Here is a 24,467-nt window from a genome sequence, read left to right on the forward strand (position 1 = left end):
GGAGACTAAATGACAACCAGGACTGGAAATAGCTTTCATCATGTAAGAAAAAAGAACTAACTTTAATTGAATTATTACTTATTGACAGTAACGTTTCTGCAATATGTGTTCCTCTTATGCTTATGATCAAGTTCTGTCCTAGCCACATACAATAAATCCAGATAACATAATTCTATTAATTATTTTAATTTGACTTAAAAGATGTATGCTATTATAGTGTTCATGAACCCTAATGTATTCTAAATGCACAGCACCTAAACATTCTGGTTTCAGAATGCTGTTGCTCAGAAGGAGTTGATGTGGGGAACTGTCTTCTATATCACAGTATTGCTTTGTACAGTACATGTACAGCATGCTTTGTACATGAAACATCTTCTAATCAACCTCAGAGAACACATGAATTCAAACTGTTAAAATATAATATATATACAGTGCCTTGCGAAAGTATTCGGCCCCCTTGAACTTTTCAACCTTTTGCCACATTTCAGGCTTCAAACATAAAGATATAAATTTTTTATTTTATGTGAAGAATCACCAACAAGTGGGACACAATTGTGAAGTGGAACGAAATCTATTGGATTTTTGAAACTTTTTTAACTAATAAAAAAATGAAAAGTGGGGCGTGCAAAATTATTCGGCCCCCTTGCGTTAATACTTTGTAGAGCCACCTTTTGCTGCGATTACAGCTGCAAGTCGCTTGGGGTATGTCTCTATCAGTTTTGCACATCGAGAGACTGAAATTCTTGCCCATTCTTCCTTGCAAAACAGCTCGAGCTCAGTGAGGTTGGATGGAGAGCGTTTGTGAACAGCAGTTTTCAGCTCTTTCCACAGATTCTCGATTGGATTCAGGTCTGGACTTTGACTTGGCCATTCAAACACCTGGATACGTTTATTTGTGAACCATTCCTTTGTAGATTTTGCTGTATGTTTGGGATCATTGTCTTGTTGGAAGATAAATCTCCGTCCCAGTTTCAGGTCTTTTGCAGACTCCAGCAGGTTTTCATCCAGAATGGTCCTGTATTTGGCTGCATCCATCTTCCCCTCAATTTTAACCATCTTCCCTGTCCCTGCTGAAGAAAAGCAGGCCCAAACCATGATGCTGCCACCACCATGTTTGACAGTGGGGATGGTGTGTTGAGGGTGATGAGCTGTGTTGCTTTTACGCCAAACATATCGTTTTGCATTGTGGCCAAAAAGTTCGATTTTGGTTTCATCTGACCAGAGCACCTTCTTCCACATGTTTGGGGTGTCTCCCAGGTGGCTTGTGGCAAACTTTAGACGAGACTTTTTATGGATATCTTTGAGAAATGGCTTTCTTCTTGCCACTCTTCCATAAAGGCCAGATTTGTGCAGTGTAAGACTGATTGTTGTCCTATGGACAGACTCTCCCACCTCAGCTGTAGTTCTCTGCAGTTCATCCAGAGTGATCATGGGCCTCTTGGCTGCATCTCTGATCAGTCTTCTCCTTGTCTGAGCTGAAAGTTTAGAGGGACGGCCAGGTCTTGGTAGATTTGCAGTGGTCTGATACTCCTTCCATTTCAAGATGATCGCTTGCACAGTGCTCCTTGGGATGTTTGAAGCTTGGGAAATCTTTTTGTATCCAAATCCGGCTTTAAACTTCTCCACAACAGTATTACGGACCTGCCTGGTGTGTTCCTTGGTCTTCATGATGCTCTCTGCGCTTTCAACAGAACCTTGAGACTATCACAGAGCAGGTGCATTTATACAGAGACTTGATTACACACAGGTGGATTCTATTTATCACCATCAGTCATTTAGGACAACATTGGATCATTCAGAGATCCTCGCTGAACTTCTGGAGTGAGTTTGCTGCACTGAAAGTAAAGGGGCCGAATAATTTTGCACGCCCCACTTTTCATTTTTTTATTAGTTAAAAAAGTTTCAAAAATCCAATAGATTTCGTTCCACTTCACAATTGTGTCCCACTTGTTGGTGATTCTTCACATAAAATAAAAAATTTATATCTTTATGTTTGAAGCCTGAAATGTGGCAAAAGGTTGAAAAGTTCAAGGGGGCCGAATACTTTCGCAAGGCACTGTATATATAATATAATAAAAAGAAAATAAGTTTTGTTGAATTTCTGATAAGAATACTACACAATTTTAGACATTGATAAAGGCAAAAATGCTGGTTCTCAGACTATTCACATATACTAGAAATTCCAAAGATCATTACTGAAATTACTATTCACACTCAAGTATTTTGCAGAAAGACACTAGTATTAGAGTAATATTCTTTCAGGGCATTTAAACCTTTTGCAGTTTAAATTTGAAACTTGAAAGGGACATGTATTTCTACTGGAGCCATATTATGAAAACCATTTTTGTGATAAAAAACATTTTACGATGGTTAAATTTTACTTAACCATCAAAATGGAATGAGGAGGTACAGCATACACTGTCAGAGCACATGCCTCTGAAGTAAGACTTTATATTTTATGAAAAAATATGTCAAAAGAGCAACACAACACAATTCAGTACAAGATTAAATGGTTTACAAATAAGTCCCAAAACTGTACCTACAGAGCCATTAGTTTGGTACAGTGAAATAACCCCAGGACAGGTACCAAATCTGTCCATAATACTATAAAGCTTAATACTCAAGAGAATGACTGTACAAGCTGAATTTAAAAACTCTTGTGGAACACAAAAAAATCAATATACCGTACTCAAGGATATATATATATACAAGGATGTACACATAGCTTATACATATATATCCATCTATTTTCTAACTTCTTCATCCAGTACAGGGTCATACAGTAGCCTGATCTTATCCTGTCTATCAACAGGCACAATGCAGGATTATAGACTCTGAACGGGACGCCAGTCCATCATAGGGCACACATACAAACACAGACACAAACACGTACACACTCACACCAGGGCTACTTTTCTCAGAAGACAATTAACCCACCAGTAAATCTCTGGACTGTGGGAGGAAACCCACACAATCGCAGGGAGAACATGGAGACTCCACACAGACCGCACCCCAGGTCAGAATTGAATCCAGGGCCCCAGTGCAGTGAGGCAGAAATGCTAAACCCTGTGCCACCATGCTGCCGCTTATACATACAGCCTTGCAAATGTAAATGTATTCACCATCAACACCAATGATATCTTATTTGGTTGAATGACAAATAATGTATATACCGTATTATTAAAGTAAATATTTGTAGTCAAAACGTGAATATGTTAGAAAAATCAGAACTTAAATATTGATTTCAAACCCCCTGGCACAAAGCCACAGCACACCACACAGGCAATACCATCCCGACTGTCAAGCATGGTTGTTGCAGCATTATGTTATGGGGCTGCTTCTCAGCAGCACTGACTCGGAAGCCTGTCAAGACGTAGGGCAAAATGGAAGGAGTAGACTACAGACAAACCTGCTTCAGTCTGTGAAAGACCTAAAACTAAGAAGGAAATTCACCTTTCACCAGGACAAAATGACCCCGAGCAAGGCCAAAGCTACAGTGGAGTAGCTTAACAAAATGAAAGTGAATGTCTGTGGGTTATTTCTTCTTGATAGTTCTTACACTGCAATCAGTGCAGTGCAGGACAGAATGGTAAAATGGCTCCTTTTATCCCAAGGAGCAATGCTAATCAAACAAACCTATCTGAGCAACATTAAAAATGTGAATAAAATCATGTGCTAAATGAGCAACTGAAGTAAAACTTAAAAGACTGTTTCATTTGCATTTTGCATCAGTATGTCATTCAAAAACTGACGTTTGACAGAGTCAAACAGACATACAAATAAACTATACTGTGAAAAAGACTGCTTATCGTATTAGAGAAAAGATACATCATTTAAATGACCCTGGAACGCACTCTTTATTTTCTCCCTTCTGAATAAACCATTTGCCAGAACAATCACTTACAGAAAAAAAGTTTCTTTTTTCTTTCTGTTGATGTCAAGCAGACAAGACCCTTTGCAAACTTTGAAGAATATCTTCAAACACAGCCATCACGTGTCCACACTGCATTCTACTGAAGACCCCAGCTTGCAAAGATATGAAATGTTATTAGGTGATATGAAGTCATTAGTCATGTGCAGCAAATCTTTCCACAGGACTGAAAGAAACTCTTACTGTATCTGACAACCTTTAAGTACTACATACAGAGTTATAGTATGAACCAAATGTTTTGTTTGGATTTTTTTAAGGTATCACTTTAAGTATCCACCTGTCACTTGCATTTTGTGTTTTGTACTGGATTTTAGAATCATGTTGAATAAAAGGCTTCGTGTTTTCCAATCCTTTTATTCCATGCATGCAGCAATCCCTTTTCATTTAGAATTGCCAATTATTTTTGTTGTGCCCACACAATTTGTAGCAGCCAATGAGCGTTACAATCTCAGTTCATAATATGAACCCCAAGATCACACACAGGGGAGAATGAGAAAGTGCAGACAGACTTCTTTAATCTGTCCACCTTTGAGTAATTTGTCTTTTAACACGTCACAGGCAACACAGCACTGTACCAGTGGTTTAGTGCCAACTGGAGATAGACACATCCCTCACTGATAGCACCAGGGGGCTGCAGGGATCACTGTAGCACTGGCAGCTGAGAAACCCCTTTCCTAATCCCACCCTGCCCATTGTGGCACTCAGCCAATCATGTGCTGCTGCTTAGAGAGTTCTTGGTCAGTGAGCTAGTAACATGACCCAGACTCAGACCTGTTATCACAGAGCTCAACCTGCACTCAAGCAAGTGCCTACAGCATATGCAGCTATTCTCAGCATCTAAGTAATACACTTTCAGTCCTCACAAGTATCTGACTGGCTGTTCTTTGTTTTTATTTATGTATTGTTAAAGTCACGGTAATTTAAAAGTATGAAATTAATCCTAGTAAAATAATCTAAATCACTTGTTCTGGATGGATGAAATACTTACACCTGCAAGGTTTGTGGGATTTAAGGAGAATATATCATTTTAATAATCTTCCCCTTTTTACCTATTAAGATGTTCCTTTTCTTTCTTAATGCTCCAACTCTAAGACAGCAAAAATAATGAATTTAGTTAAATGTTTGCAATATTATAAAAGGTAAACTATAATGCTTAATTTTGCTCTACATCTGCCTACATAATGTTATTATAATTAATCTATTTTCTCTGAGCACTTTTGTATAATTCTAGATTATTAAGTATAAAAATTTAACATGATTGGATACACAGACATTATATCCAAGCACTGGGAAAAGAACAAGAAAACGAGAAGAGCGTTTTAAAACAGCAATATTATAGCCGCATCACACACATCGATGAACTAAAATGTGAAAATTAAACATTAAACTTGTCTGTTGTTAAAGTGCTGTACAGGAAGACTCATTGTGCACTTGGCTCAGATTTAACACCTCTCACTGACGCCTGAATCTACAGTAATAATGCTTGTCCATATGTGTCTTTATGCCTAATAAATTCCTGGTAAATGTGTGTGTGTTTTGGGGGAGTGTCATATTTATTAGTTGCTGTTGCCCCTTGTCCCCTCTACATTCTAGAAGTCAGACAGTATCTCATAAAGCCTTCCTGATTAGTGAATGTAAATAAATACTGGTGGGTTTATATGACATCTTCCATGACACTGAACTGCTTCGAGGCTAAAAAAATTAAATGAAAACAATTTTGGAATTGAAACATTATTTGAACTGACATTTAAGCTGCCTGTAAGCATATTAAAATTAATCAGTGTGTATGTATAAACCCTTCTCTCCTAAAATTCATATAATTTCATAAACAGTTCATAAGAAATTAGGCATTAGTATCTTATTCCAATAAACCTATTAAAAATCATTATAAAGTGTATGCATTACACTGTAGTTGAAATATTAAATTAGGATCATTGTTTTGCTGGCTACGGGTTCTTGTAGGTCTATTATTTTAGACTGTTTTGTTTTCATGGACAACTTAAATGGAGTTTACAATGAATGTTTGGGAGGAATAAAGATCAATTGGCCTCAGCTAGTCTAAATCATAATAACTCCTGATGTGATTTTCTCAAGTGAACATAAGAGAAATACTATGAGTTATCCCCCTCTGCTTCTCATCCGTATGTGCATCCCTCCTCCACCTCATCTCTACCTGTGCAGCTGCCCCTTGGTCACTTCTCATCCTGCAGGGAGAAGGTTGCCCCTCAGCCGAAATTAGTGATGAATAAAACACTCAATAAACATTGTCAATATGCCTAATTCTTGTGTGTAGTTATTCCTAGTGAACCTTATTCTGTATATGTAAACATCCCCTGCACAGCTCCACATCTCAGTGTTATCTGAGCATGTGATGATGGCAGTTTCAAGAAGGATTTTATATTAAGAATCTACATTATGTACTGCAAACAGATAAAGCTATAACCCTGATGTAAATAAATTAAACATTTGAATACTTAATTACATAAGTATTCAACCCCATGGTTACAGAAACCCTCAATTTGTTCAGGTGCAAAAAAACAGCGTAAAGGCCACAATATAAGTGCAATGGTCTTTGTGTGTAATCGAAGTGGTTTATCTTAATGTCAAACTAAAACTCTTCCCTCACAGAAACTACTGTATATCTAATTTATTAATTGAATTTCTAGCCAGGAAAATACCTGCACCATGCTTCTGTTCAGAAGTTCAGAACAGTTCAGAAGTACAAAAGGGAGTCAGGAGAGTTTTTGGATCAAAGTTTTATGGAGAAATCTGACCATAATAAACCTTTTAAAAGCGATTAAATGATTAAAGTGTGAAGAACAAAAAGGAACAGCAGATCTTCTCCAAAGCACACCACCTCTTCAGTGAAGTATGGAGGGTCTGGGTATGTACTGCCATCTCTGGAACTATGTACTTGTCTTTACTGAAGTTGCATATGCTGATGTATAAAATGCTTACCTACTTATAGGGCAGCACTACATCATGAAGCATTGAGCATTGAGCCAGTGCAACCAAGGAGACAAAAGTGTTAAATCTTGGACTGGCCAAGTCAATCTCCGAATTTAAGTAAGTAAGAAGTAATTTTACATGATGAAATCAAAGTGGCTGCTGCAAACCAGCCCAAATGAATTCACAAAATTTTGCAGTCACAGGATATGCAAGCATATTCTGACTTGTAAACTGTGACATTTATTTAAAATGAATGTGTCCCCATACAATTGGTGACTTAAAATCACAGGGTTGAACACAAAGTATATTTTTGTTCTAATATGATCAGATGTATGCATGAGATCACACTAAAATATATAGTACTGTATGTTGTGCTTATAATTTATAAAAATAAGATGAAAAATCAAATACATTGACCACAAAGTAAATGTATAGTAACAGTTTTGGCATTGCTGTACCTCAACAATACTTTTAGGGGGAATATAGATCAGAAAGCTTCCGTTAATCACAAAGACTTTTCCAGCTTTCTAATGTATTTGCATCTTTCCAGCAGGTTTAAGCGTAGTTTTGGTACAGTATGAAATAGGAAATACCATACTGCTTCAGTGTAGTGAAATCTGGAAGCCTACAAGAAAATAAATTATTTTCTGTGTGTAGCAATCATATTTAAAATCCATACAAAGATGAACAAGTTTGCAACTCCACTATTCCTTACCAGTTTAGCTTCTGAATGCATTGTAGGGACTTGGGATGAAGAGCAGTTGTTGTTGAGGTTTGGACCCTGAAGTCCCATGATACTGGAGCCCATTGACATCTGCCTTTCCATCTGATTAACAAAAATGTAGAGAGTATTACTTTAAATGTAGTCCATAATTACAAATCATATAAGTATTTCTATGAAACATATTAAGTCAAACATAAACTCAATCTTTAACCCCTTACATTGATAGTATTTTGAAAATGTTTTGAAAGCAAATTCCAAAACTACTAATCAAATAACCTACTGCTAACAGTACTTGTAGAAAATTATCATACCTGATAAAAAAAGACACTTGTTCCTTAAGAGCTCGTTTGATCAGGTTTATTTTTTTATTAATTAAAATTAAATACTAAAAATGTATATTATGTCAAACTACATTTAAAATATATATATATATGCTGGGCTGTGGTTTTAATGTAATGTTCGTTTTTAATGTAGATTTCAAAATACTGGAATATTTTTAAATTATTCATAATCTTTCAGGGTTTGAAACAATGTAAAAAAGCAAAGTCAAAACACAATGTGAAAATCTTCAGCGAAAGATGTTTCACACAGTACAGTTTCCCCAAATAGAAATGTCCTAATTTAACTTGCAGAAGCTGAGTAATGACAGAGATGCAGTCAAAAAGAAACTAACGCAGGAAGCTAGAGACTGGAATACTTCTTTTTGCAATTTAGCAACAGCTGCTGCAGCCTGCCATTTGATATCAATACCTGTATTTTTTTAATTCTCTCAATGCAACAAATGTAGAAATATAGAGCATTACACTCATTCATTTTTGTTATAAAAAGCTGCTGTTCAAACTAACCCTTTTACTGGTGGGTGTTGAGAGTAAGTCTATCTTTGTCTGATCTGATAGCTGCAGAAACAGTGCCTATGACATGTGTGAGGACACAGTCAGGGGAGTCCCTTCTGTAAACAGAGCACATTACTTAATTTCTTAAGTGTATTTTGTATGAAAACAATTACTCTTTTCCCGAGCTGTCAGTCTCTGTCAGGACCTAATATATTAAATATTGACGATGGTATCCATAAACACAATCTGAATCATGTTACTTAAAAGGTCATGTTGTATTATTACTATACATTTATACTTCATAAACTCTGGTACGGAATCACAAATAATTCAGCTTTTATTATTGTTGCTGTTGTAGTTCTTTAATGTAAAGTTCTAAACTTGAAGAAAAGGCTTTATGTCAAATCATTTAAGACATTGTACTGGGGTAATAATATGATAATCTGGAAGAATAAAATGAGCTCCCCGTATCATATACTGTTTTTAACACAGAGCACCGTGTTCATGTTTTTCTGACAATAATAGCCATTAATTTTTCTAATCATTCAAGGGTTTGAGATTTTGACTGAGATTAGACTATTATTCATTGTGTGCATAATAATCTAATCAAATAACCACATATTATTAGACTTGGCATAACATTACCACCTACAGTGGTACTGTAATTCCTATTGTAAAATACATACAGTATATGATACTGATATAACAAATATCCCACCAGTTACTGAAGTAATAATAAAAGGCATAGCTCTAAATATCAGAGAGAGAATATTTCATACTGATTGTCACTCAGTTCAGAAAATATATAAAGCAAAAACATATTGAGCCCAAAAACAAAAAAGAAAATATCAAATACAACAAATAGGATTCTTAGTACTTAATATATTCTTAGAAAACACAGAACATTCATAATATGTTTGAGAATAAAATACTCATCTGTATACCTGCCCTGAACTTCAAAATAAGTACTAATGTGATGTACTGCTAGATTCATGATGTCAAAACACATCAGGTGATAGAATTCAAACAGCACACATTAAAAACATGGCCACTAAAATGTTGCCCAAGTTTTTTTCAGGAATTATTTTTTGTATTCCTGCCTGAAACATGACACAAACTCAGATAAATCACACAATAGTAAGTTTTTGGTTTGCTAAATTATTCTTATAAGCATTTGTCAACAATTTGTAACTGTATGCATGTTTATTTTGGCTTTAAGGGGGCAGAAACAAGCATTGAGCCTTCTCATCCTTCCCCTGCAAAAACCAGCATCCAGGAATGAAGACGGCTTTAGAAGTGCCTCCTGTACTGCTGACTTGAAGCCAAGCAGTCATCACTGAATTAATGTGTGACACTAAAACCAATACATTCTTGCAAACTAAATCACTAGGCACATGTATACTGAAAATATTACAGTATCATATCTAGAAAGAAGTATATTTTTTATGTATTCATGAGTAAATAAAGACCTTAAAAATTGTTTCAAGAAGGCAGTTCAAGAGACCTGAAGAAGGCTCCACAGCCGAAACGTTGTGTTTCTTTTCTTGTCTTTTCAGCATGGAATAAACCTTTACATGTACCTTAAAAATTTAGCAGATTGTTTTTTTTCTTCATACTCACTGGCATTAATACTGCAGAGGATCCAGGCATAGGAGGGTCAGGCAGGGTGCCAGGCATTGAGGCAGGTAGAGGCTGTCTCTGTCTGTTCCGAAGGTGCAGCAGTGAGGACAGCGAGCCTGGAACAGGCCTGGTGAAACAAAAGTAAGCATCTAAGACTTAGTCACGCTTCGATAGCACTTTTTAATGCTTATGTGGTACTCAGGAAATAGAAAGCTTTTTCATTTTTTTCATTGACATCAGTTCCTCCATGTTATGCTACACTATGTTGGGATGTAGTGTGGTTTCACCAGTTCCTGCAACAAACATGATGTACTGTATTAACACTACAACCTACAAGATTATCTACATAAGGTGATGTCTCAATCTATCAACTTTAACATGAATACTGAAAACAACTGCAACTGTTTTAAATGTGATCTATTAGATAAAGAAAATATCACATTAGTCAGACACAGGACAATAAAGCCAAGCTAACTCAAAATACAATTCATTGAACCCTACATTCCCAGATTGCAGTAAAGTTGGAGTTAATGTGCACAACACTATTAAATTAAGGTGGTTAGCTGCGTCAGCATGCGTAGGCTGCAAAGGAACAAGTAATAGGTTTATTCCACGCTCAAAAAAAGAAGAAAGAGAACACAACGTTTCGGCCGTGGAGCCTTGACACACCTGAAGAAGGCTCCACGGCCGAAACGTTGTGTTCTCTTTCTTCTTTGTTTCAGCATGGAATAAACCTATTACTATTAAATTAAGTAATTATTATTTCTATTAGCACTATGGTCACTGTTTTTAAGTATCAGTGTCCACTGTGTGCTGTTTTAGTACAGTATTAACTGTGAACAGTAACCATCATGGGACTACTCTGAGAGGCTAAAAGAAGTGAAGCTAAGCCTAGTATTGAGCAAAGAAGACCACAAAGGGATCCGATAAAGTATTCAAATGACAAAAAGAGTTTCAGTGCAATAAATGTCTTTAGAATGAAAAGTGACAGATGAACAAGGAGGAGCAAGTGGAAACTGACATGCTGTTGAAACCTGGCTTCTTTCACAAAACAACTGGCTGAGACATTTCTATCATTTAGCTACTAACTACCAAATGATCTAGAAGAGTTGAATGGCCTTGGCCAATTTTAGTCAAGTTTAAAGGCACAAATACAATTTGAATTCTAGAGTGAACATCCCTTAAATCTTTAATATCAACAGATGTGTTCTGCTTTATGAAGACATGACTAAAAGTTTTACTATCGAAACAACAAACTTTATTTAAACTTTATTAGTTCCTATTTCTAATAGTTGAGAGAAGCAGTGGATTCAACAATCATACACAATATTCACAATATCAGCAGTAATTTATTCTCACATACTGTATATATTTTAAAATCTATGTTATATAACTTAAACTATACTACTGTCATTTTATAATTATAAGTCAAAAGCCCTTGCCAATATTTAACTTCAAGAAAATGTCAGAATATTTGCAAGAAAAAAAGAACTGGACCATAAATGTAATTGTGAATGAATATCAAAGCAATCACTTTTGAAAAAACAATACCTACAGTATATCAAATTAATATACTGTTAATTCTAAGTGTATAGTAAAATAAGTAAAGCACCACCAGTACTCTAAATAACTGCCTACTTTCCTGAAATTATCAAGTTTCCACTTGTTTAATATGATTGATAGATAAGACAGGACTGCCCGCTCTGCATCTTGGTGCCCATTTCCTGCCTCTGCAGCTACATGCATACTTTATTTAGTTCGATTGACAGAATTACTTCAAATAGCAGGAAGGGTATCACATGTTCTTCCATGATATCTATTTTAAAGTACTGATATGTAATAATTTAGATTTAATTTACTTTGTGAAAGCATATGAATTAACATCATTTATAAAACCATTCTTTGTTTCAGAAATGCATTATTGCAACACTGCTTTGAAACAGAAAAGTTTTTTTGCAAAAACTAGTTCAAACTATCTCTGAGTCTTCTACCTTTGCCTCTGCTTTCATTAACAATGCTGAAAAATGCTTTTATCTCTTTGTGCTGACAATTTATTGTAAAGTAGGCATTTTTCACAATCACAGAGACATAACCACAAATGTAATAAACAATCCCTGCATTAATTACAGTATATTTTCTAATTCCTTCAATGTCCTTACAGGATGTGCACTTAGTCTGGATTTGAACAATATTTTTGAACAGGTAGTTGCAGAATTGAACATATGGATACATTTTCTCAATTCGTTCACATATCTATGATAAAGTGGATATGTTTGATTGTTTTCAGTTCTGTGTTCCCTTTTCCTCTTTTAGGGGTCAGACTGCACACAAGAATGTCAAAAATTATATGGAAAGGTAAATAACTGCTGCTACTGCTTACAGTTCAAAATATTGATTGGGTTGCATACTGTACCTAATGCATAATCTGTTAGATTTTAGCAGCACAACAACAATGTGAGAGCTTGCTCTAACAGGTTTTTCTGTTAGAGGCTCCATGCAAATCTTTAGCAGTGAATAAGAATTGAAATAGGAATTTGAATACTCTAGACAAAGAAATTACTTAGGGCAATAAGCCTTTAGTTTCCAAAATCCTAAACATTAAATGACTCATTTTATTTATTTTTTTCAAAAAGTGTACATACCCCTTGTATTCATAATTACATAAAAACTGTTCTTACTCCCTTGTTTTTTACACATTTTGGGAATATTGACTATTCAATACAAAAATATTCCTTTTCCTCATCTGGCACTCTTGTTGAAAAGGGACTGCAGTCTTGGTATTTTACAGCTCTGCTTGGCCAGCATCACTGCAGCTAAAAAGGTGTTGGTGCTTAAGTGGGAACCTCCATAGTCCCTGCCCTGGCATCAAGACCTGACTGGGTATTATTCTGATGGACTCTCTGCTGTAGGATGGTGGAAACATGGAGAACTGCTAATCATCCATTGTCTATTCTCAACTGACTATCTACTTTATATAATTATGTTTACTTAAAAAGAATCAAAATATGTTAGGAAACGAATATAAATTCAATGTCTATCTTATGTGTTTGCCCAAATATTTAATAATTTCAGCTATTTTAAAACGTATTTTAAACTGTATGAAAAAAGGCACAGAATATTTGTGTCAAACAGCAGAATTTATCAAGCTGTCTTTACAAGCTTCTTTATAAGTCCGTGTTCCAGACCCGCTGCATTTTTGTTATGAAATTCTTAGCTTGCTTGTGACATTCCAGTCACAAGCCAGTTAATAAATACAAAAATGATTATCATATTCACACCCAGGCTAAAAAGAAGCAATTAGCCATACAGTAGTTATAAACGCTGCTAAGTAAATAGCATTGTAATAATGAACTTGCATTTTCCACGTGCCTATGTTTAACAACTGCTCTGCTCACAACTGCAATAAAATCACAAGGATTGATTTGGGCTAATTTGTTTTTGTATTTGTCCTTTGCAGTACTGATTTTAATAAATAAGCTTTGAGAAGTTCTCATTTCGTAAAGCATACTATAGTCTGCACCCAGAGTTAAAGAATGACAACTGCAGAACAGCCAGAAAACCTCTGAATAAAGAATAATGTCCCAGACAATTGAACAGAGACATAACGATCACAAATGTAATAAATTCTGTATAGTTAAACCTAATATGATTAATAATGCTTATTTGTTCACGTTAATTGTACCTCCAGACATTCTCACCTAACTTAATCAATTTCTTTGATAACAAAATACAACAATTCCTGTTATCTACAGTAATCACCTACTGTATACCGATGAAGATCTTTACTTCATTGAGATACGTATTTCTTAGTAACTTCTTAAGTATCACTGGTGTTTTTTTTTAACCCAGAACCAAACTTTTTTTTTTAAATAAACTCATATTAAAGCACATAAGATGGCTCATATGTCAATGCATGGTTTTAATACACATACATTTCAGAGCAATGGAGATTACTTATTAATACACCCTCTAACATTGCTCATTTATTTTTAATATATAAAATATAACATACAATATATAACAAATAATATATAATATGTAATAAATCTGTCCTTGAGATTTTTTAGGCAGGTTGAAATATCTGGCAATCCCAACTATTAAAGCACTGCATACTGATACTTCACTTTTCATTTTAAAGTAGCATTCAAACTGTCACCACACACTTTCAGACATGCTCAGACTCATGGTTATGTTAACTTGGTACATGTTAAACAATGTATAGCCTGTGTTAACTAGACTAAAAGGTTCATTTCAACATTATATAAGAGACTGGAAAAACTTAAGACCTAATTGACTCTCTGGACAATAATTACATGGCCGTGCCAGTGACGCTCATTCTGTGCAGTAAAAAAGGCATTTCTTTTCATTTATTTTATAACACAGCATATTCATGCACATACCACAGGAAATACAAACTGTTGTAAGCTTTGAAAAAATAAAAGCCCCTTTGATCAGCTCTTCACAAGATCTGTCTTTTTTTTGTCCACTAACTATTTAGTTGTGTTGTTGAAGCTGATATCCTTGCTTTTTTTCAATAAACCTTCAAGAGATCTTCAGATAAAATAACTATTGACTACCCAGTGGATGAGATGGGTCAAACTGACTTGTCTCTTTTACCTTTCTTATGTTATTTTTACGAAGTCATGTTTGCTGTTTCCTTTTTTTAAAGAAAAATATAAAATGCAGATCAGAATATTATTTCTTCCTATACATAATCACAAGATTATTCAGTAAAACTACTAGAAAAATAACCTGAAACACATCCGCCACCTCAAATTAGATGTACTTCTTTTTAAATACCAATTTAAAGATGCTGTTGACATTTTTTTTTAATGTACTGTACTGTATGCACCTTTAAAAGAAATATTTGCAAGGTTCAGAAGAACACTAATGAAAAGGTCTTTCAATGTATTTTTTAAAAAGAATTCTAAAAAAATACAGAAAAAAAGTACTGAAAACCAAAATGACATGCTTTCAGTATGTATTAACATCCAATGTAAGATCTGTAAATAATTACGGGCTACATATCAGGCAGAGCTACAGTGACTGCAATTGATAATAAACTTCAGTCCCTGTGGGACCAGGTAAATGTGCTGCAGCCCTGACCCTTCGCTCTCACATTACTGAACTGCCTCACAGCTCGAGCATTACATCATCAGTCCCTGATTGGTCCCTGCCTCCGTAACTCTCCCCCCACCGCTGCAGATAACACCGAAACCTTGCACTCTGTAGGCTATGGATTTTTTTTCCATTTTTTTTTTCTTAATACTATTTTCTTTAAAACAAACAAGAAACAGAATTCTCCTATTGAGGATTCTGACTAAGTCACCACAATGCTAATGCAAAGCATGCTACTCACAGAATATAAAAGGAACGGAGGGCGAAAATTAAAAACAAACCTCATGGCCATCACTGTGCCCGAATTCCCTGCTGAGGCTCAGAACATGAGAGCCCTGGAATGAGTACATGAAGCGAACCTGAGCCAAAGCTTAACTAGCCTCACTGAGTCATATCCTTCCCATTTGATTCTAATCCAAAGGATGATGTAATGCCCTTGGCTTCTTTCCTCAATGCTAACCGCCTCCCCCACTTTCAATCCAAAATGAAAAAAAAACAACAACGCAAGCTTCACTCCGTGCTGGTGAAGTCACCACTAAATCTGGCACAGACAGCAGCTAAAAACTTTCAAATGTAACCAAAACAGCCTCAGGCCAAGTTCCAGACACACAGAGACTTGGTGGTGCAATTGCCATTGGAAACAGGGTAAACAGAAAGAGAAACAGCTGCCTCAAACAGCAAGCAGCTGCATCAAGATCAGAATAAACACTCCACAGGTCCTGGGAGTAATTTACTGGTTTTAATCAGAATTTTAAAAAATGCCAAGGGTTTGGACTTCAAGAAATAATAAGAATCTAATAAAATACATCAACCCTGATGGCTTACAACCAAGGTTGACTTTTATTAGAGAATACAGTATCTAGGGATACTGCATGCACATTTCTACAGGCAGAGCTTCCACATCTTCTGAGAAAACTAGCTGGGCTACTTTGCATCTCTGAATACCTCTAGACCTCCTGCCTGGCCCCGCAGACTGTAAGATAAATACACCCATCAAAGCTGGGCCAGTTCTGTGGCAGGGCCTATATATTCTATTACACAGCATTCAAGTGTTCATTTGAAAATAAATTTATAGCTCCCACATCTTCCTTATGGGTGAAAATCTCTGACTATTTTTTATGGCTATGTTTCAACACCATTGTTTTTGTTTTTGTCAAACTTGTGGTATGAATTAAAATAATTCAAGTTAAACAATGTACTTGTGCAAAATAAATCAAACAGCAAGAAAGTGTCTAAAAGCTCTGGCACATGGTACAGTACAGTTGGTACTCAGGAGAAAAAGAAACTGATATGTTTGTAATCCAAACCACATGGACCCATTAGAGTGTTTATTTTATCTGTAGGTCAAATTACCTTGTTCTGAAGCACAACAGGGAATTTGAACTTGATTTTGCAAGTCATTTTGTGCTCTTTAATGTCAATTTTAAATCGGTGTGCTAAAAATACTTAATATGCTAAAAATATATATTTTGCTGATTTCTGCTGGCTTGTGAACCAAGATATAAAAGTATCATTTTGAATAGAACATATTTGGCCAAATTAACATGAACAATTACAGATTCTTAACGTCAAACAAAGGTACTGTATCTACAGTTTTGCAGATTAGCTGTTGGTGTAAGTTTTTGTAATGAGATCCTGTAACTGGTGTTCAGGGCATACTAAACAATTCTGGGCTCAGCCACTTATGAAATGTATGTTTTGAACAGTATTTGTACAAAAACTTGTGCTGAGAATAACAGAACTGTTAATTGTAATACATTTATATCTGAAAAATGTTTCTGCCTTTTCACTTTTATTTAGAAAGCTTTTAAAAGTTAACAAAGATCTACTTAATTAAAAACCATAAAACATTGATGAGCTTTTATTGGTAGAAACAAATGTTGTAAAAGTGTAAAGTAAAGCATGAAAGGAATGTGACATTCTGAAATTCTTGCATTGTATGAAAAATCGTACATAAACTAACTTTCAGTCATAATACTGAGATGACAATGGGCTGGTGAACATGACTGTACTGTATTTTGAAGGAAATATCCTTCTTTCAGACTGCTGTGCTTTGTTTCTGAGACAGTACCATAGTATTGCACCCTCACAGATCATTGAAGCATTGATTATAAGAATGATGAAAACCATAAAACACTTTGAACACATTTTAAACAGCATCCTATTCCCCTTCAAGTGAACATAGTTTATTTGGCAATTAATGAAATCTTTCTTGGGCCACCACAGCATTTTCAGAAACTGGTACTGGTGAACAAAGACTTAACACACCTTTTTATATCTGTATTCCGATTTAACTGTTTTTACCCAAGGGAGACATGAGACAGCCTGTCAGGTTTAGATGTATGTTACTGGAGTCAAAAGTGCTTCAGAAACAATTTTAATGGAATGAAGCAAAATGGTGTTAATTAATATGTCGCCTCAATCTACTCTGCAGTGACAGGATCTAAATTAAGACCATAGTTAAATTGTAAACTCTGTAATCCCTATTGATCGGTGGATAATTTCTTACCAACAGAAGAGACAGATAAGGGTTTCTTGCTAAGTCATGAATTGTTCTGATCCGGTCATTGTCTCTGGTCATTCAGAGATAATTATACAAAGAGTAATGGCACTCAGTTTGGCACTCAGCAGCACAGCCCGCATTTGTATTTATGTATGTAACTGCCCTGTCTGCCCTGCACACGACAATTTAAAACAGCGTACCAACAATGGTCTAGTTAGTAAACCATTCACATTGTGAAACTTGTAACCAGACCCTCCATGCTGAAATTTGACTTTGAGAACATTCTCTCATTTCAAATGAGCTGTGCAGTGTACCAATCAACCTAAATAAATAAGCATTTGAAAAATGTATCAGCTTACAGAGCAAGTCAGATTCTTAATCAAAGTTTAATTTGTGCAGGATCCCAAATCTTGTGCTAGCTGTGGGGATTAAGATGACTCTGATTTCAGGAGCAGGTGGGAACTTCATTTGAATGGAAAGCCTTGCACATTTTTTAATACAGCAAGTACTACATTTTAACATGGAGTCCAGAGGTCTTGTAGGTTTCTTTGGAAACCAGTACATAGTTAACTCACATCTGCCATTCAATAGCCTCAGTAAAGTACTGCAGTTTCATCTCTCACAAAAATCAGAAGTATTGAATAATTTCTTTTCTTGAGGAAAAATAACAAGCCTAACCAGAGCCAAGATTGCTTAGAGGAAAGCAGGTGTTAAGGAAAACAATTAATTTTGAGGAGCTGACCTGCAGGGGTTTATTTTAACTGTGGGGGAGGCTGCAATGAGGCGCAATGTCATTAAAGTTTGTTAGCAAAAGATCCTAACATACAGTGCCTTTCAGATTTATTCATGCCTCCAATGAAATAAGAACAAAAACTATTATGTAATATATTATATAATGAGTTATGGATTGACTAATGTGTCTTTTTAAAACAACTATAATATTGCAATCATCATAGCATTCCAAAGAGAAAAAAAATATCTGTCATTAATAGTTAAATACATTAATAATTAAATAATTGAAATAATTAATCAGATTCCAACAAACACTATTGTCACATTTTTCACATTTCTAAGTATTCCTATTAATGAAATACAACACAAACAATAACATTCTGCGGTGAACTATATAGGGGCCTCTAAGTGTTCCTGTTTCCCTGGCATATAAAAAGAAGTAACACAGAGAATCAGTATCAGTAGGAGCATCAACATTATGGTTAAGGTCAGAAAGCTCTCTGAAAGCAGCTGGCAAATGATTATTGACCTCCACAAGTCAGGGCATGACTATAAAAGGATCCACAAAAAGCCGAATCTAACATTTCCACTATAGTGTCTATTATTAAGAATTCAAGACGACATGTACAGTGGCGTACATGCTGAAAATGAGATGCAAGTGTACAGTATCTTGGCACCACAGGGTGCGAAACAAATGCTTCAGCCAGCACCTGTAAATCCAAAGGCAACAGCTGGTGATCTCCAAACTGACATCTTCTTGATACAGAGTGTGAAAAATGCCATTTGACATCACCTGTATGAATTTGGCTTTCATTGGTGGGTTTAAGAAAGACAGAAGTCTATACTGAGACATTTTGTGGTAAGTTTCGTGTCAGACCAAAACGTGGAGTGACTTTAACTTGGTAAACTAAATCTGAATGACAACTGGATCAATGTCTTAAAGCTCATGCTGAGGAACCTCCCATGCGTAGGTGATGTATTTCGGGGGTTTATTATGTTTAGGGATTATTTTGCAGGTGTCCTGGAGCTGTAGATAAGTCACGAAGAATCATGAACTCAAACAATAATCCAGAGCACATCCAAATTGACAAAGAAATAGTCATCTGAACACAACATAGATGTTCTTGACTATCTATCTAGGTCCCCAGAGCTCAAGAAGGCAGTTTGCAAATGAAAACCGAAGGGTTGAGGTTTAGTGACATTCTGCTTGGAGGAGCAGGAAAACAATCAGACAGAACAGGAGGCATCTTGTCGGTGTCATCCTTGCCAGAGCAGGATTTACAAAAAAAATAACTACAGGGGAGTCAATCAATATGACCCTTGTGTTTCTAAACTTAGTTATTACTTTGCTCTGTGCTTTAAATTAACAGCATAACATTTGTTTTAACCTAGGGCACATTGTCTAATCTGTTACATGATGTGCTCCTGTTTCACTGGAGGGTATGAATAAATCTGGAGGGTATTCTACTATAAAGTAAAGAAAGGATAGTGATAACTGCTGTTATTTCTCAATAAAACCAAAGAAGGAATAAAGGAACTTCCACAGAATTAATGCAGCATGACCCAAATGAAGTTTACTGTTCCATCTCACGATAAAGTTCACATCCTGTCCCACGGCATTTGGAAGGAGAGTGTTAAATATGTCCTTTAAATCATTCTGTTTATACATTCTAACACATTTTGCACAAAGGAGAATTCTTCAGTACCTCCTGTACCAAGTCCTTACTTTAGTCAGATTTTTTTTCTGTTCTGATATTTCTGTTCTAATAATAAGAAAAATTGTTTAGTAGCTTAATTTTTAAAATTAAAAAGCCTACTGTACATTTATGACTTCAAGACGTCTCACATGTTGTCATTTTGGAGAAAGCTGTATTACCTTATTTAAAGGCAGTTTAACTAAAAATGTATTTTCTCTCTGAAAAAAAAATTGCAATATGCAATTTGTCAAAACATTTTGTAAATGATAAATCATTATTCATCCCATAACACATGAATTCCATAAACAGCTTATCCTCTTTCTCTCTCTGTGAAATCCTGTGTCACTGTCAGGCTTGACAACCACTATCTGACCAGAAAAAGTCTTTCCTGTTGAAGGTTCTTATCCACACCCATTGCTCACCCCCTCACTCTCGCAGTGCCGAACACCATTACACGTTCAGCTATTGAATAGGGTGCATGAAAACACTGCCAAAGCCTCAGTGCACTGTTGCCCATCAGATAGCTAGGTTTTAAAAAATTTCATTTTCTGGTCGGTTACCCCAGGCAATCCATGACACATGTATATAGGAATGAAAAAGAAAGGGGATTTCAGAGTGAACAGGCTAAGGGCGTTCCTTTGAAAAATGCACTATTGAATCCATTCAAGTACACAATGAGGTCATCCTAATTCAGGTCAGATGTACGTTTTACTTTACGCATAGTGCGCAATGAAACACAATCTAAGTAATATCAAAAGTTTAAAAATTCTGGTTCTGAAGCAACTCTCACATGACTTTAACACTTCAAGCAGAATGATTCCTTTTCAGACAAGAAACTAACTGCTATTAAGTTAAATTAAACATGTGCCACGGCTGTAATTTGTAGTCATACTCTTGAGGTTGTTAACTTCTTACGAATTTAAGCACAATGTTTAATCCACAATGCCTAACTAGTATTAGCCTCATGTTTCAATCTTTGGAACTGTTAAAAGGAGATTTCTGACCAGTCCTTCTAAGAGAGCAGAACCTGCAGAGCCTCCCACTACCCCTCTGCCTCACCTTTCTGGAGTCTGCAGGGTAACTTCATCTAAAAAAATTGAAAAATTGTTAAACCATACTCAAAAGAATCTTTTCACTTGTTTCTAATTTGTGTACATTTGGAGATTTAATGTTTCCTATAAAACACTTCAGTTTAGCTTTTTGAAGATAACAATCATATAATTCAAAAAAGGTAAAATCAAACACATTATTAATTCAGCTGACGATTTAATTTCATAATACCCTCATTGAAGAAGGAGGTAATAATTAAAACATGTAGACAAGAGGGTCCTGAGAAACCAGTTGGAGTAACCATGGTATTTGAGGTATTCTGGTATTTCAGTGTGACCATGGTAAACCATGGTTTCTTTTTATTAATTAGCTTGCCAAACTAAAACAAACGCAAAAGAGAACACATACTGTACACATACAATGCAAAAACACTCGCAAATGCAAGTCCTCATTTTGGTTTTATCTCTCTATAGTCAGTACTAGCTATATTGGAAAAAAAACAATCCCTTTCCCCCAAGTATGGAATCCCTTTGCCCAAGAAAAACACAATTCAGCGTAGCCATCAAATCTCAAGAAGGCAGTTTGCAACAGTGTGTCTTGAGAAGATGTAAGAAAACAAGAGCAACCAAAACCCTACAAGAAAACTGGGGCTGTAAGACAGCAGATGGGCTGCACAGACATTCTAGATGGACAAATGGCCTCCTTTGATTTAATTGTTTTTGAAGTGCACTCAAAATAATGAAAACTTATCTGATTTGAAATGGTGCTGATGAAGATGAAGGCGAATCGCACATACTGTACCACATGGTGATTTAAATATATAATCAAACCTAAAGGCAAAGAAAAAGTGTCCTCATGGAGGAGCTACAACACAAACTCAATATGTTCTTAGGTAATACATTTATTCAGGCTGGAAAAACAAAAAAATAAGCAAATGTCTACATGAGATTCAGGGCAGGACTTCGGGGTGGTTATCCCAGAAAGGACACTGTTGTTATACTCTTGAGTAAGGTGCTTCACTAAATGTTGTTACATGTTGTTTTGTATCATTGTATTGTACTCTTGCTGTATTGTATTATTATCATGTATGTTATATGTTATGAGGTCTTGATATGCAAGAGAAATTTCCCTAGGGGCAATAAAGATTAATTCCAATTCAAATACAATTCATAGCGGTATAGTTAGGTTTCAAACTCCTTGAAACAAATGACAACCGACTGACCTGGTTATACAAACGTAAAAATAAGAATCAGTGTTCCCACTACCTTGATCTGTACTAATCAGAAATAGAGCTTTACAAATTTTGCTTCAGCATAAACCTTTAAATCTAAATCTCTCTCTGGTATGAGAATTATTGTGAAAATTAAACAAATTCACAATACAGTACCTTTATAACAGTGCCCTCTAAAACTATTCTGATAGCACATTCAAAACATATTTTGCTTTCTAGTTAAACAAGTTGTATTTGTAAACTCAAAGTAATCTGGGTTAAGTACTATAGTGTATATTATAAACTTTATTTTTGGGTAATTTCATTCATTATTTGATCATGACAGAACAAAAACATATTTATTTTTTATAAGAAGTACTTCACGCTCTTAAACCCCTCCTCTTAAGGACACTCCAGCCCTTCCTAGTTTTATTCTTGATCCCCTGCACCTGCTTCCGGTTCCTGCCCCTGTCCTATAAAAGCCAGGCGTTCCTGCCAATCTGGGCTCAGCTTTGGAAGATGGACGCCCAGAAGCCTGCCTAACAGCGAGTTTAGGAGCGACTCGACGGCACAGGCCTCATCACGGCATCTTGACGTTCTGAGTCCGGGATTAGGGAGCGTCTGGTCCCGTGACCCTCTTTTTATTCCCCCGTCCCTCTGCAGGATCCCACTCCGGCTTTTAACTTTGTTCGTCTTCATCAGGATGGATCACCCGGTCTTGGACTATTTCTACTCATGGATTTGCCTCGGACTCCCTTGGACTGTTTGCCTCGGCCACACCTCCCCTGAACACCAGCGCACCGTGGACACGCCCCCTGTTTTCCTTCCAGCCCCTTTCCAGCCCCTTTGCATGCTTTTTTCCCTTTGTTTTCCTCACTCCTCCCTGGATTGTGTTGTCCTAAAAGAACACTTTTTTGGAGTGTGAAAGTCAGTAATTTGTTGCATATCCTGTTGAAGCAATACTTGAATGCAGGCTGTGATACAATCATCTCACCCTACTCTTCATGTAATCATTAGTGGTGCTTTGTTGCAGCCACTTTGACTTCTTGCCTATTCCTGGGATATTCTGACTTCAGTTTTTACTTCAATATGTAAAATCGGTGTTGAATTGAATTTATATTTGGAGAGTGCCTTGGCCAGTTTGAGATTTTCCACTTTTTTCTCCTGATGTTTTTGGTTGGTTTGACCGTATGTTTTGGATCACTGTCATGCTGCATGTTGAAGCTCCACCCAATAAGTATGGAAGCATTTTCTTCATCATAAGAAGAAAAAATGTTTACTTAAGAATTAATTCTACTGCTGTCAGAATAAGTTACCTCAACAATAAGGAAAAGTGAGACAGGTTTATGGACACCCATAAAGAATAATAACAAATATTGCTAAAATTAGGCTAAAATAAATACTTTTTTTGGCATTCATTACAATAGCCAAAGAACAATAAGCAATTAGGTTAAATGTGTCAAACAGGAAAATTGAAAACATCAAGATGATGTGAGAAAATGGCTATAAAACTCAAAGCCATCATTTGAGTCAAGCCATCATTTGGGGATGGCTAAATGAGTCAAAAACTCATTTAGCCATCCCCCTCGGACCACACCTACACCATCACCATCTACCTCATTGTAATTTATTAATTGTACGTCTCCAGTCATTGTTTACACGTCTGTATTGTTTACAGTCAAACTGTCTGCATGTTTACTTGCACATTGTCTATTGTTTGTTTGTACATTGTCTTGATGCACTGTTTGCACTTTGTTTTGTTTTTTACACTTGTTTTATAATCGAGAGACTTTCTGTAAGTAAGAATTCCATTGTACCAGTACCGGTTACATATGGCAATAAAGTTCAAGTTCAAGTTCAAGTTCAAGTTCAAGAATATTTCACTCAGGTATTTACCAAGAAAGGGACATACAACATGCCTCAGGCTGAGAAAAGACAAATTAAAAGACAAAAGATCCATATTAAATAACATGATAGAAGAAGCAGACGTGTTATGGATACTTAATATAAGGAATTCTTTTAATATGAAATACTTAAGATTAACAGCTCTAACAAGCCCTCATGGTATTCTACACAGTATTCTTAAGAAAACAAGAAATG

The 24,467-nt window shown here is 35.9% G+C and overlaps 1 protein-coding gene across 2 annotated transcripts in view; it reads right to left on the reverse strand.

The window, feature by feature from the left end:
* Nucleotides 1–24,467, reverse strand: part of creb5b (cAMP responsive element binding protein 5b) — a 103,612-nt gene that overhangs the window by 29,059 nt on the left and 50,086 nt on the right. For both annotated transcript variants that reach the window (XM_088600299.1, XM_088600300.1), the window contains 2 exons: nt 10,058–10,184; nt 7,596–7,706 (listed from right to left, as the gene is read on the reverse strand). In XM_088600299.1, coding sequence (XP_088456425.1) covers nt 7,596–7,706; nt 10,058–10,184 — 238 coding nt within the window. The remainder of the gene's footprint in view (nt 1–7,595; nt 7,707–10,057; nt 10,185–24,467) is intronic.

This window comes from Lepisosteus platostomus, chromosome 12, assembly GCF_059453375.1.
Source record: "Lepisosteus platostomus isolate fLepPlt1 chromosome 12, fLepPlt1.hap1, whole genome shotgun sequence".
Taxonomy (NCBI): domain Eukaryota; kingdom Metazoa; phylum Chordata; class Actinopteri; order Semionotiformes; family Lepisosteidae; genus Lepisosteus; species Lepisosteus platostomus.